Source organism: Polypterus senegalus, chromosome 1 (genome assembly GCF_016835505.1).
Source record: "Polypterus senegalus isolate Bchr_013 chromosome 1, ASM1683550v1, whole genome shotgun sequence".
Lineage (NCBI taxonomy): Eukaryota > Metazoa > Chordata > Cladistia > Polypteriformes > Polypteridae > Polypterus > Polypterus senegalus.
In genome coordinates, this window is record NC_053154.1 from 330,073,869 (window position 1) to 330,089,645 (window position 15,777).

Sequence of the window (15,777 nt, forward strand, 5' to 3'; positions counted from 1 at the left end):
GGGTGAGCATCAAATTAAAAGAAGTGGGAGTTCAGGATGATGTTTTTAGATGGGTGCAGAATCGGCTCAGACACAGGAAGCAGAAGGTGATGGTGCAAGGAACCTCATCAGAACTGGCTGATGTTAAGAGTGGTGACCACAGGGGTCAGTGAGGGGCCGCTGCTATTTTTAATATCTATAAATGATTTAGATACGAATATAAGTAACAAGATGGTGAAGTTTGCAGATGATACCAAGATAGATGGATTAGCAGATAATTTGGAATCCATTATATCATCACAGAAGGACTTGGATAGCAGACAGGCTTGGGCAGATTTGTGGCAGATGAAATTTAATGTCAGTAAATGTAAAGTACAGTGGTGTGAAAAACTATTTGCCCCCTTCCTGATTTCTTATTCCTTTGCATGTTTGTCACACAAAATGTTTCTGATCATCAAACACATTTAACCATTAGTCAAATATAACACAAGTAGACACAAAATGCAGTTTTTAAATGATGGTTTTTATTATTTAGGGAGAAAAAAAAATCCAAACCTACATGGCCCTGTGTGAAAAAGTAATTGCCCCCTTGTTCAAAAATCACCTACCTGTGGTGTATCACACCTGAGTTCAATTTCCGTAGCCACCCCCAGGCCTGATTACTGCCACACCTGTTTTAATCAAGAAATCACTTCAATAGGAGCTGCCTGACACAGAGAAGTAGACCAAAAGCACCTCAAAAGCTAGACATCATGCCAAGATCCAAAGAAATTCAGGAACAAATGAGAACAGAAGTAATTGAGATCTCTCAGTCTGGTAAAGGTTATAAAGCCATTTCTAAAGCTTTGGGACTCCAGCGAACCACAGTGAGAGCCATTATCCACAAATGGCAAAAACATGGAACAGTGGTGAACCTTCCCAGGAGTGGCCGGCTGACCAAAATTACCCCAGGAGCGCAGAGACGACTCATCTGAGAGGTCACAAAAGACCCCAGGACAACGTCTAAAGAACTGCAGGCCTCACTTGCCTCAATTAAGGTCAGTGTTCACGACTCCACCATAAGAAACAGACTGGGCAAAAACGGCCTGCATGGCAGATTTCCAAGACGCAAACCACTGTTAAGCAAAAAGAACATTAGGGCTCGTCTCAATTTTGCTAAAAACATCTCAATGATTGCCAAGACTTTTGGGAAAATACCTTGTGGACTGATGAGACAAAAGTTGAACTTTTGGAAGGCAAATGTCCCGTTACATCTGGCGTAAAAGGAACACAGCATTTCAGAAAAAGAACATCATACCAACAGTAAAATATGGTGGTGGTAGTTTGATGGTCTGGGGTTGTTTTGCTGCTTCAGGACCTGGAAGGCTTGCTGTGATCGATGGAACCATGAATTCTACTGTCTACCAAAAAATCCTGAAGGAGAATGTCCGCCATCTGTTCGTCAACTCAAGCTGAAGCGATCTTGGGTGCTGCAACAGGACAATGACCCAAAACACACCAGCAAATCCACCTCTGAATGGCTGAAGAAAAACAAAATGAAGACTTTGGAGTGGCCTAGTCAAAGTCCTGACCTGAATCCAATTGAGATGCTATGGCATGACTTAAAAAAGGTGGTTCATGCTAGAAAACCCTGAAATAAAGCTGAATTACAACAATTCTGCAAAGATGAGTGGGCCAAAATTCCTCCAGAGCACTGTAAAAGACTCATTGCAAGTTATCGCAAACGCTTGATTGCAGTTATTGCTGCTAAGGGTGGCCCAACCAGTTATTAGGTTCAGGGGGCAATTACTTTTTCACACAGGGCCATGTAGGTTTGGATTTTTGTTTTCTCCCTAAATAATAAAAACCATCATTTAAAAACTGCATTTTGTGTTTACTTGTGTTATATTTGACTAATGGTTAAATGTGTTTGATGATCAGAAACATTTTGTGTGACAAACATGCAAAAGAATAAGAAATCAGGATGGGGGCAAATAGTTTTTCACACCACTGTATTACACATAGGAAGTAAAAATATTAGGTTTGAATACACAATGGGCAGTCAGAAAATCAAGAGTGCACCTTATGAGAAGGATTTAGGAGTCATAGTGGATTCTAAGCTATCGACTGTCACACAGTGTTCAGAAGCCAAAAAGGCAACAGACTGTCCGTTATATACATACAAGTCACAGGACTCAACGTTTATAATGCACTGGTGAGGCCTCATCAGTACTGTGTGCAGTTTTGGTCTCCAGGCTACAAAAAGGACATAGGCTGATTCCAGGGCTACAGGGCTACAGGGGTTGAGTTATGAGGAAAGATTAAAAGAGCTGAGCCTTTACAGTTTAAGCAAAAGAAGATTAAGAGAAGACCTGACTGAAGTGTTTACAATTATGAAGAGCATTAGTCCAGTGGATCAAGACTTGTATTTTAAAATGAGGTTATCAAGAACACGGGGACACAGCTGGAAACCTGTTAAGGGTAAATTTCACACAAACATTAGGAAGTTTTTCTTTACACAAAGAACGATAGACACTTGGAATAAGCGACCAAGTAGTGTGGTGGACAGGAGGACCTGAGGGACTTTTAAAACTCGACTTGATGTTATTTTGGAAGAAATAAGTGGATAGGACTGGCGAGCTTTGTTGGGCTGAATGGCCTGTTCTCGTCTAGAGTGCTCTAATGTTCTAATGTACTGTGCCATGCAATAATGAACTATTGATAATGTTTAGAATAGGCGCTGCTAGAACATCCATTGCACTTTTTACTAGTTTTTTTGGCACTGGATCTAGGGAACAAGTAGTGGGTTTCATCCATCCATCCATTATCCAATCCGCTATATCCTAACTACAGGGTCACGTGGGTCTGCTGGAGCCAATCCCAGCCAAAACAGGGTGCAGGGCAGGAAACAAACCCTGGGCAAGGCACCAGCCAACCGCAGGGAGTGCACACACACACCAAGCACACATTAGGGACAATTTAGAGTCGCCCATGCACCTAACCTGCATGTCTTTGGACTGTGGGAAGAAACCGGAGTACCCGGAGGAAACCCACGCAGACACGGGGAGAACATGCAAACTGTACGCAGTGAGGACCCGGGAAGCAAACTGGGTCTCCTAACTGCGAGGCAGCAGTGCTACCCACTGCGCCACCATGCCGCCCTAGTGGGTTTCATTTTATAAATTAAGTTAAGACTTCCTGCTCAGTTACAGGATTAAAAAGTGCTGAATGCAATGCGAGGCAGGGTCTGCTAAGCTAGTATACGGCTTGTACTGTCATGCTGAGATCTGGGATCTTATATTTTTAATTTTCTCATTGAAGAAGTTCATAAAGTCTGTACTGCTAATATTTGTTGGTATTTTGCACTGTACAGATTAAAAGTGCTGAATGCAATGCGAGGCAGGGTCTGCTAAGCTAGTATACGGCTTTGTACTGTCATGCTGAGACCTGGAATCTTATTGAAGAAGTTCATAAAGTCTGTACTGCTAATATTTGTTGGTATTTTGCACTGTAGATCTGAATTCCCATTTGTTAATTTAGCAACTGTTCTAAACAGTACCTGAGGATTTTTATTATTGCTATCTATTAATGTAGAATAGTATTCTGAGCGAGCTTTAAAGAGAGCTTTTTTATATTTTTAACACTCTCTGTCCATGCAATTTGAAAGACATGTAGCTTTGTTGTTCTCCATCTGCGCTCCAGTTTTCAACACTCTAATTTAAGAGCTCGAGTGTTTTCATTAAACCAGAGAGTTTCTATGTGCTTTGATCACTTTTGTTTTAAGGGAAGCCACTGTGTCCAGAGCATCTCTCAAGGTCACATTATAATGTGATGTTAGCTGATCTAAATCATTTTCCACATTTTACATTCAATGGTAACTGATCTAAATGGTTTTCCACAATTACACTCGACTCGACTCCACTCAAAGTATCTATAAATTTTGAAGCAGAATTAAAATCTAGATGACACACTGTTTTTGTTTTAATCTGAGTGTACGTTGGCAAGGGCAGAACTAAATCAAATGTAATTAAGTAGTAATCGGAAATAACTTCATTTAATGGAGTAATATTTAAATTTTTAATTTCAACTTTGTAAGTTGTATTTAAATCTAATGTGTGGTTATGATTATTAGTTGGACCTTTGACAATCTGACAAAATCCTACTGAATTTAACAAATTAGTAAAATATTTGCTAAAAGTGTCAGTTTCCACATCAATGTGTATATTAAAATCCCCCATCAGTACTACGTGATCATAATTTATAGCCAAGTCAGATAAAAGGTTGCTAAATTCAGTCATGAACAATGAATATGGCCCTAGTGGTCTGTAGATTAGCCCTATAATTGTGTTGGAATCTGTTTTAATATTTAAAATGAATACCTCAAAGAATGTAATGTCGCCTACATTTTTAGACGTGATTTGCATTTTTTTACACTTAATTATTCCAAGGCCTCCCCCTCGACCAGAATCTCTAGACTTATGAAGCAATGAGTATCCATCTGGTGACACCTCAGCTAGGGGGACAGTGTCACATTTACTAAGCCAGGTTTTAGTGAGATGACACAGATCAGATTTTGTACTTAATGTACAGTAATCCCTCGTCGATAGGTGAAAATCCGCGAAGTAGAAACCATATGTTTGTATGGTTATTTTTATATTTTTTAAGCCCTTAGAAACTCTCCCACACTGTTTATAAATATTCTCCGCACAGTTATACAGTAAACCCTCGTTTATCACAGTTAATCCATTCCAGACTCTACCACGATAAATGTATTTCCACGAAGTAGGATTCTTTATTTATAAATCTAATATTTTCACAGTTAGAGCATAGAAAACCTGTTTACGACCCTCTAAATACGTTTTTTAACATTATTAGAGCCCTCTAGACATGAAATAACACCCTTTAGTCAAATGTTTAAACTGTGCTCCATGACAAGACAAAGATGACAGTTCTTTCTCACAATTAAAAGAATGGAAACATATCTTCCTCTTCAAAGGAGCGCGCATCAGGGGCAGAGAATGTCAGAGAGAGTGAGAAAAGTAAACAATCAAAAATCAATAGGGCTGTTGGGCTTTTAAATATGCAAGCACCGCGATAAAGCGGCCGCAAAGAAGGGATCAATGTGAAGGTAGCCTTTCAGCATTTTTTACAGGAGCATCCGTATCTTCTAAGCAAACAGCCACTGTGCAAACAGCCCCTCCGTCGGGAGCCGAGAATGTCAGAGAGAGTGAGAGAGACAGAGAAAAGCAAACAATGAAAAATCTATACGTGTTGTTAGAGCTTTTAAGTGTACGAAGCACCGCGCAGGAAGCATATCGTATATCATTGAGGAGTTTTATTTAATACGTAATACGTGCTCTGATTGGGTGGCTTTTCAGCCCTCCGCCAATAGCGTCCCTTGTATGAAATCAACTGGGCAAACAAACTGAGGAAGCATGTACCATAAATTGTATTGTCCGCAGAAATCCGTGAACCAGTGAAAAATCCGTGATATACATTTAGATAAGCTTACATTTAAAATCCTCGATGGAGTGAAGCCGCAAAAGTCGAAGCGCGATATAGCGAGGGATCACTGTAATATCATTTACCAAAACAGCTTTACTGTCAAGAGAGCGAATGTTCAATAAACAGCATTTAAAATTGCATACGTCTTTCTTAACTGTTGATATATTTTTTGTTTTAATTTGAAGTAAATTTCTATTACAGATGCCCCTGGTGGAGGGTCTGGTTTTATCTCTTGGTCTAATTATACACTTTACTTTTTTGGTTATCAGGTAATTTAAGGTTTGCATCAAGACTAAATTTACTGGATGCCCCACAACAGGGATTATGGGTAACAGCTTCAGGATAGTAACAGGTGGGATAAACAACAGCCTGTGATTTAAGATCACATGACTGCGGCCTGGATGGTGCTCTAATCAGTCAACCAGGCAGTTTTGCTGCCATATTTTGGGATAATACATAAGATCCCCTCCAGTTAGGATGAAGACCATCTCTTCAGAAAAATCCAGGCATTTCCCAAAAATCATCCCAATTGTTCACAAAGGCTATGCTTTTAATTACACACCAGGTTTGTAATCTGAGAATCTGTTCTGGATCCAAATTGGTGACCTGGGTGCCGAGGGACTAAATTTTAGCTTCTTAGACCCCCGTCTTACTGTTACCCACTCGCCCTGTGCTGAATTAGTGCGGCTGACTTCGGCCACACACTGACTACAGTGGGACCTGGAGAGACTGAAGCCGAATTGTCTAAACAAACCGAGTCGATCCAATTTTCGGTTTGCCTAATTGCTATCAGGTTCCTAATGTGGTCCTCCAATTTGCGTATTTTCCCAACCAACTCTATATTAACTAAAGTTAACTAACTCTTGTTTTATGCAGATAACACCTTTAATACTCCAAATGGCCTGATGTGCTGCATTGGACCAGAAAGTACTTGTGACATGACCGCTGAGTGTGTTGGTGCTGAGGACTCCTGCTTCATAGAAGGTAAGCAATATGTTAATGGTGGCCTATGTGCACACACCAGTTTATAAGATATACTGCGTATAGCACTTCTTCGAGGACTAGCCACGATTAACAAAAAACTATTTTTTTTTTCTGGTGAGGCAATGTGATGGATGCAAGAACTACTGAAGTGCAGACATATTTAAATGAGCACAAAACAATAAGAGCAAATACAACAGCTCAGCATCATTCAAATAAAGGAGATGGAAATAAAAAAAAGAGTGATAAATGCACTCATATATGCGACATGGCTATGAGGAAGCTGAGCCACGTTATTACTTGCTTGGTTTTCTTTTAACGTCAGTTGGGAATACCATAAGATGTTCACTTTCACATGCCATTCATGGTGAAGTCTTCATATCTCAGTGTTGTTTAACATTCTGTTTATTTTTTATCATAATTTTTTGTGTGTTCGCATACGATGAATAAAGCACCTATAGTTATAACCCATGTCTGTCTGACTGTTCACATGAAGCAACCCTACCACCCATGAAAAAATTTGGTTGAAATATTTGGTTGAAATGTGGTACATTTATTCTTCAAAGAAATTTTTCAAGAAAGTTTAATTTTTGTTCAGATATCTGTGTGACTTCAACCACAAATTAGTTTACTCTTTCAATTTTACCTTCAGAGTGGTTGCTTGAACTTGTATATGTTGTGTATTTTCTTTTTTCATTCGTCTGCCAACTTCTCGATTGGCAGACAAGCAGTGCCAGTGCTAGGTTATTTTGCATCCAATGCCAAGCTTATTAATATGCCGTCCGACTGTTTGGTAGCTAACCTGTTTGACTGGGTCCCCTCAACCCCATGTGATCTGCACCATATACACCATATGCCTAATTCACCTTAATGGTGGCTCCGGCCCTAAATAGAAGTCAGTCGGAAATCGGGCAGAGGACTTTTGTGCAAACGGCTCACACAGCAGCACACATCTCCTGCTGCTTTTGGTAAGTCAACAAATAGGGTACAAAAAAGTTGCTCCTCTTAGAAGAGAAAAGCAATTTTGTAACTATAAATATGATTGTATTGATTGAACAATACCATGGGCTCACCACCTATGGGAGGGGCCAAGGAGGTTGGGTGCAGTGTGAGTTGGGTGGTGGCGAGGCGGGACCTTGGCGGTCTGATCCTCGGCTACAGAAACTGGCTCTTGGGGCGTGGAATGTCACCTCTCTGAAGGGAAGGAGCCTGAGCTAGTGCTTGCGAGGTGAGAGGTTCGGCTAGATATAGTCGGACTCACCTCGACGCACAGCTTGGACTCTGGAACCAATCTCCTTGAGAGGGGCTGGACTCTCTACCACTCTGGAGTTGCCCCGGTGAGAGCGCCGAGCAGGTGTGGGCATACTTATTGCCCCGACTGGAGCCTGTGCATTGGGGTTTACCCGTGGTGAGAGGGTGGCCTCCCTCCGCCGGGTGGGGAAGGGTCCTGACTGTTGTTTGTGCGTATCGCGAACAGCAGTTTGGAGTATCCACCCTTTTGGAGTCTCTGGAGGGTTGCTAGAGGGCATACCTTCTGGGGATTCCCTCGTTTTGCTGGGAGACTTCAATGCTCCGTGGGCAATGACAGTGAGACCTGGAAGGGCGTGATTGGGAGGAATGGCCCCGATCTGAACCCGGCGGTGTTTTGTTATTGGACTTCTGTGCTCGTCACGGATTGTCCATAACGAACACCATGTTCAAGCATAAGGGTGTTCATATGTGCACTTGGCACCAGGACACCCTAGGCCTCAGGTCGATGATCGACTTTGTGGTCGTGTCGTGGACTTGCGGCCATATGTCTTGGACACTCGGGTGAAGAGAGGCGGAGCTGTCAACTGATCACCACCTGGTGGTGAGTTGGCCGATGGTGGGGAAGATGCGGTCAGACCTGGTAGGCCCAAGCGTGTTGTGAGGGTCTGCTGGGAGCGGCTGGCAGAGTCCCCTGTCAGAAGTAGCTTCAACTCCCACCTCCGGCAGAACTTCAACCCGTCCCGAGGGAGGTGGGGACATTGAGTCGAATGGGCCATGTTCCGTGCCTCTATTGTTGAGGCGGCTGACGGAGCTGTGGCGCAAGGTGGTGGTGCCTGTCGTGGCGGCAATCCCGAACCCGTTGGTGGACACCGGCGTGAGGATGCCGTCAAGCTGAAGAAGGAGTCCTATAGGACTTTTTGTCCTGTGGGTCTCTGGAGGCAGCTGATAGGTACCGGCAGGCCAAGCGAACAGCGGCAGCGGTTGTTGCTGAGGCAAAACTCGGGCATGGGAGGAGTTTGGAGGCCATGGAGAGCGACTTTGGACGGCCGAGGAGATTCTGGTCCACCGTCCGGCGTCTCAGGAGGGAAGCAGTGCAGTGTCAACACCGTATATGGTGGGGATGGTGCGCTGCTGACCTCGACTTCGGGCGTTATGGGTCGGTGGGAGGAGTACTTGAAGACCTCCTCAATCCCACTAACATGCCTTCCAATGAGGAAGCAGAGCCTGGGGACTCTGAGGTGGGCTCTCCCATCTCTGGGACTGAAGTCACCGAGGTGGACAAAAAACTCCTTGGTGGCAGGGCCCGGGGTGGATGAGATCGCCGAGTTCCTTAAGGCTCTGGATGTTGTAGGACTGTCTTGGTTGACCGTCTCTGCAACATCGCATGGACATCGGGACAGTGCCTCTGGATTGGCAGACCGGGGTGGTGGTCCCCTCTTTAAAAGGGGACGGAGGGTGTGTTCCAACTATAGAGGGATCACACTCCTCAGCCTCCCTGGAAAAGTCTATTCGGGGTTCTGGAGAGGAGGGTCCGTCGGATAGTGAACCTCGGATTCAGGAGGAACAGTGTGGTTTTAGTCCTGGTCGCGGAACAGTGGACCAGCTCTTCACCCTTAGCAGAGTCCTGGAGGGTGCATGGGAGTGTGCCCGACCGGTCTACATGTGTTTTGTGGACTTGGAAAGGCATTGACCGTGTCCCTCGGGGAATCCTGTGGGGGTGCTCGGGAGTATGGGGTACGGACCCCTGATAAGAGCTGTTGGTCTCTGTACAACGGTGTCAGAGCTTGGTCCATTGCGGCAGTAAGTCGAGCCCGTTTCCAGTGAGAGTTGGACTCCGCCAGGGCTGCCCTTTGTCACCGATTCTGTTCATAACTTTTATGGACAGAATTTCTAAGCGCAACCAGGGTGTTGAAGGGGTCGGTTTGGTGGACTCAGGATTGGGTCACTGCTTTTGCAGATGATGTTGTCCTGTTTGCTTCATCAGGCCGTGATCTTCAGCTCTCTCTGGATCGGTTACCACCTGAGAATGTGGCGGCTGGGATGAGAATCAGCACCTCCAAATCCGAGAGCATGGTCCTCAGCCGGAAAAGGGTGGAGTGCCCTCTCAGGATTGGGGGAGAGATCCTGCCCCAAGTGGAGGAGTTCAAGTATCTCGGGGTCTTGTTCACGAGTGAGGGAAGAATGGGCGTGAGATCGACAGGCGGATCGGTGCGGCATCCGCGTGATGCGGGCTCTGCATCGGTCTGTCGTGGTGAAAAGGAGCTGAGCCGTAAGGCAAAGCTCTCAATTTACCAGTCGATCTACGTTCCTACCCTCACCTATGGTCATGAGCTATGGGTAGTGACCGAAAAGAGCGAGATGCGAATACAAGCGGCTGAAATGAGTTTCCTCCGCAGGGTGTCTGGGCTTTCCCTTAAAGATAGGGTGAGAAGCTCAGTCATCCGGGAGGGCTCAGAGTAGAGCCGCTGCTCCTCCGCATCGAGAGGAGTCAGATGAGGTGGCTCGGGCATCTGATCAGGATGCCTCCTGGGCGCCTCCCTGGTGAGGTGTTCGGGCACGTCCAACGGGAGGAGGCCCGGGGAAGACCCAGGACACGCTGGAGGGACTATGTCTCCCGGCTGGCCTGGGAGCATGGGATTCTCCGGAAGAGCTGGAAGAAGTGGCGGGGAGAGGGAAGTCTGGGCCTCTCTGCTTAAGCTGCTGCCCCGCGACCCGACCTCGGATAAGCGGAAGAGATGGATGGATGGATGGATGATTGAACAATATTATCTGCAGATTATTGCTGTCAAGAATCAGTGTTATCAATTTGCAGCTAAACAGTGTTTGAACTAATTAGTGAAGCTGCCCTAGATGATATAAACATAGATTAGTAATGGCAGTGGTTTCTGGTGCCCAGCCCCAGATATACACGAACAATTACAGCAAGCCCCTCATCTTCTTGCCCAACATATATAAAATAGACCCTGATGAATGGTAAAACTTTTATTTAAGATACACATAGAAGGGGGACAGATTTTACATACATGTACAAGTCATGTGAAACTCTGCTCTTCATATTTTGTCCTTGTGCAACATTATACAACAATCACAGAGGCGGTTAAACCCTAATCCCTGCAAATGTTACAGACGCTCCTGGAAAATGGAACTGCAGAAGGTTGGACCAGACTGTTCACTAATAGCGAGGGTGGACCAGGGTTACAGTTTGTCGATTACTTACTGGTATAACACACAACAGACTGAGCATGTGGAATGGTCTGTCCAGACCTGGGGCCTCATGTATAAACGGTGCGTACGCACAGAAATTTTGCGTAAGAACTTTTCCACGTTCAAATCACGATGTATAAAACCTACACTTGGTTTAAAGCCACGCACTTTTCCACGGTACCTCATACCTTGTATGCGCAAGTTCTCCGCTCGGTTTTGCAGACTGGCGGCACCCAGCATCAAAGCAGTGCTACTGTTCCTGTGTGTTTACACCTTATTTTCATGACGCGCTTTATAAATACACTGAAACTAACCGCATATTGTTTATTAGTGTAACACATCTGATTGTAATTAACTCGTAACAATATAATGGTAGAAGGAACAGCCATAGTAGTCCAAATACCAGAACTGCTTTAGTGTTGTTACTCTCACTGCACATTCTTCTTTCAGCTCCTCCCGTTAGGAGTTGCCACAGCGGATCATCTTTTTCCATATTACTCTCACTGCCCCACTCGGAGTATTTATATCACTGTATCTGAGTGTGAATCACAGCAGCAGCTGATCGGAAAGAGAATTATCGGTATACAGCTTCAAGGACACGCTGTCTCAGCCACGGCAAAACGTTTCAAAGCCTTTCTTGTGCGGACCTCGCGGTTCAGAATCCCAAGAACTCTAAACGCACTCAATCAATTGCTCCTTGTAGAACTGTTAGGACTTATAAGTACAATCACCTCACTGTAAACTTGCACTACAGTTATAATATCGCACAACCTGAGCCACTTTATAAAGTGCGTATTTACATATGATGACAATATCATTATTAAGATGAAATGCAGCAAAATATGTTTGTTAAATTATACACATAAAACTTTAACTTCATTTAAATAATCTATATTCTTCACTGGGAGTGTCGTGAAGGATAGAATAATTAAACATGTACTACGAAGATATTTCAATGTTCTTTAAACGTTTTGAAGAATCAGCGCTAAGCTTACAGATGGCTTAACTTCTATTAAAGAGCTGATTGTATGGCGATCGGTTACTTGGGGAAAGAAAAGCAAGGACTGCAGTGACGGCTACGCCAATATATATTGAATATAAAACAGAAAGAGAAAATAACAACACAGCTAAAACGCAGCGACAAATTTCAGCAAAAGTTAAACGCTTGTGTCATGAGCACGAGGCGGCTATGCAGTGTCCGCAACGGACGTGGCCATCCACCGTGCATAAGCTACCTTACTGACATTGGCGGGCGAAGGAGCCACCGATTCTTCCTCTGCCCAGTGCCACCACAAGCCTAGAGCCGCCCCTGAGTACTGCTGCAATAAATTATTTCATTGAAGTGAAACACATGTTTAATAACGTGCTTTAACTCCTATCATCATGAAAATGACATCACGTATACATCTCAGTATTTTAGTTATTCAGAGAGCTGTAATATCACGAATGTCATGGACTCTGTGTCCTGTTGGAGGAAGAGAGCCGGTTTAAGAAGCAAGTAGTGATTCACACACAAGAGCACATACATAGAAGATCAAATACAAAACAAAGCATTTAACGTGCTACTTTAATTACGATGTGATTTGAGAAACTGGTTAATTAAACGATTTTAAGATGAAGTTTATGATGTTCTACTTTAATGACAAAATAAACTACGTGATTAAAGTGGAAATGTCGAGATTGAAGTTGACATTTCGTGCTTTTTCCCCACCGTGTGCCTTTTTTCTCTGTACCCTAATAAACTTTCATATGACACTCAGACAGTGGGCTTACAACTCGGCTTTCACGGCGACTTTGATATGTGACTTCTTTTTATTTCCGGCACTGTGTGATTTTGTGAATGTGAGCTTTCAAGTTTCTCCAACACGCTATGTCACTCGATCAACTTCATTTTGTTGATTATTCCACGGTTTATTTGAACAAATTGTATGTTTTCCTTTGCCTCCACTTGGTATTCGCTGAAATTCTTATATTTTCCCCCGTGCTTTTCCCATTGTCTTTTCACAGAAGGCTGAGCTTAAGGGCGATTTATATTGATTTGCATATTCAAAGAGGCTTAATTCTGGGAGGATTTGGGGCGTTACAAAATGCGCGTGCACGAGCGTTAGTTTTCACGCTGATCGGGATTTATGTAGCGGAAGAACGTGGAAGTTGGAGTACACACAGATTCCTGCATCTGGATTTTTCTGTGCCTAAGCACATTTCGGCTTTTGTGCTTACGCCACGTTATAGTGCGAGTTCTACGCACAGCGTTATACATGAGGCCCCTGGAGAGCTAATTTTATTTTTGAGTAACTTCAGTGAGGAATTAACATCTTTAAGATTACATGAGACTGAAGTTGGCAACTTATTCACAGTGTATTCTTCAGCCTCTTTAAGATTACTGTCACTTTTCATATCCGCATTATAAAACAAATCAGTTCCTTTCCAAGCTCTTACTTATTTATATAATTGTAATAAATTACTGTGTTTTAACTAAGATTAACAGCTAGATGAGAAGCCTATTTCAGTTGCTTTTCTCTTTTCAAAGATTAATATTGACACTGATTTTATGCTAGTATTGCTCATTTGTATTAATAAATATTTTTAATTGATAATTAGTGGATTCTACTTTATTGGGAATACTTTCAGAAATGTTATGTTTAATAAAGCTGAACACCAGTCAGTCACAGAACTTCCAGCACTAATACACATCAGTCGCTTGTCACCTCACTTCAACTGCTGTCAGCTGTGTATGAAAGCTGTTGAGCTGCCACATTGCTCTTTGTGCTCTGTTTTTAACTCCATTTTAAAGTGCTGTTAAAAAGTGCATATTTATTATTATCTATTAACACGTGGAACTGCATTCTATGATTTCTATTAATGACTCAAAAACTATTTAATAAACAAAAATGTAACAACAGACTCTTGGATGAAGTAAATAAGAAATGTGCAATGCTCCAACGCTCATATCAGTTAACTTAGTCGCTGAACGCATCTGAACCTTAGGCCATGCTGACATCGGATTACTTGTTTCATTTATTTTTTTTTTTTTCCTTTTTTCTTTTGCAGATGTTTTTTGGAATCATTAAACCCTTTAAAAACACACTGATAATGTTAATATCTCTTTCTTTTGTTTTTATTGTTTATTTTTCAGGACGTGGAACTTTTTATTATAAAGGATGTATAACGAAAAATGCCTGTTACAACTCCATTTTTTATTTTAGTGAATTCCGCTACTGCTGTCAGGGGAGCCTTTGCAATAATATTGGTAAGTCAGTTAATCTCTCAGATTGTCATGAAAAATGAAACTGTAAAAGAAGATCAGGAAATAAATAAATAAATAAATAAAACAAGAAAGAAGCAAAGCCTTATTCAATAGACAGACAAGAGTCAATACTGAAAATTCATAAGAATGAAATAACCAAATTCAGAGAGCAAAGGTCTAAATGCAAATCCAAAAGGTCCCATCTGCCTTAATATCCTTTCCCTTAATAATTAAACTATATATTTTGGTTAGAATTTATCCATATCTTTGAACGTTTCTTTACAGGTTTTCTCTACGATCTAAAAATATTTTCTGAAACAACACAGCACTTCTTTCAAATGATAAACGCAAACTCAAAAGCAAACACTGATCTACACAAACTCCACACTTCTAGACCAGAATCAGACACTTTTTAATAATAAACACGTCAATGTCCAGCTAAATCAAGCAGTTTGTTGGCATTAAACACCAGGAAATATGAATATCCTTGGAGTTTTTAGCATGAAAATTTTGGTAGGGCCACACAGTCCTGGAAGAGAGATGTTGTCGGAAGGGGTGGAGCCACCCTGAGAAAGAGGGTGTGTCTGTGTGTCACATGATGAACCCCTTAGTGAACAGCACCTATTACAGCCACTCTGCTGTTTAAATCCATCAGCCTAGGTATGTAGGAAGAGGACCGATCATCAGATCCATACGGAAGGAGCAGTGAGAGATCAAAGTGTTGGAGGCCTACTAGTATACCTGGCAAGACGGAGCGAAAGAAAGACTCGGTGTTTCACAGTGTATTAGACTACCAACATTTCTGAAGTTAAAATGTCAGCCTGATAGTGCAATAAAGAATCAATCTAAAGATCTACTGTATCAACCGATTATTCTGCCATACAACCACCAAAGGATTAAATTGGAAGATATTTCAATATTGAGTCAAATGTCATAAATTTCCATCAATCTTTCAAAATGATTAGCTATATTCTAGATAAGCAATTGATATGAAATACTGAGGTGTTAAAGTTCATACACTCTTTAAATTGTGTCATTTAAAAAGGCTGTATAATCAAGCTCAATTGTGGAACTGAAAAGTTGAAGCTACAAATAGATAGATAGATAGATACTTAATTAAGATAGATACTTAGTCGCATAGTGTCGGGTCTCCTCAGTCTGTCAGTGGAGCAGGATGGTGACAGCAGTCTGTCTCTGAAGCTGCTCCTCTGTCTGGAGATGATCCTGTTCAGTGAATTCTCCATGATTGGCAGGAGTCTGCTCAGCAGAGCAGTGTAGCAGACCCAATACAAGGAGAGCTGGTAAATAATTAGAAATGTCTCAAAATATAGCACATGCCTCACAAGACAGTAGGTCTGTAAACCCACGGCTTGTAGAAAGGGCAAACAAATCATATTTATTGATTTATTTGACAAATATAGAAAAATAAGCAAAATGTTCAAAAGAGCAAAAATAGTCCCAATAATAAAATCCAGATACAGTTAACAAAGACCAAACATATAGAGATCAAAAAGTCACAAAATTAAATAAATCATATATATTACCTGGTAGGTAACCACCCACACAATTCAGGTCGTTGAGACTCAGACTACGAATGCAATGAATGTAATTACTCCGGACCTACAGGCTGT

General features: G+C 42.4%; 1 protein-coding gene across 1 annotated transcript in view; it reads left to right on the forward strand.

Annotated features, from left to right (window-relative positions):
* Positions 1–15,777, forward strand: part of LOC120517567 — a 92,378-nt gene that overhangs the window by 18,122 nt on the left and 58,479 nt on the right. The window contains exons 8-9 of the mRNA XM_039740006.1: positions 6,340–6,447; positions 14,036–14,149. Coding sequence (XP_039595940.1) covers positions 6,340–6,447; positions 14,036–14,149 — 222 coding nt within the window. The remainder of the gene's footprint in view (positions 1–6,339; positions 6,448–14,035; positions 14,150–15,777) is intronic.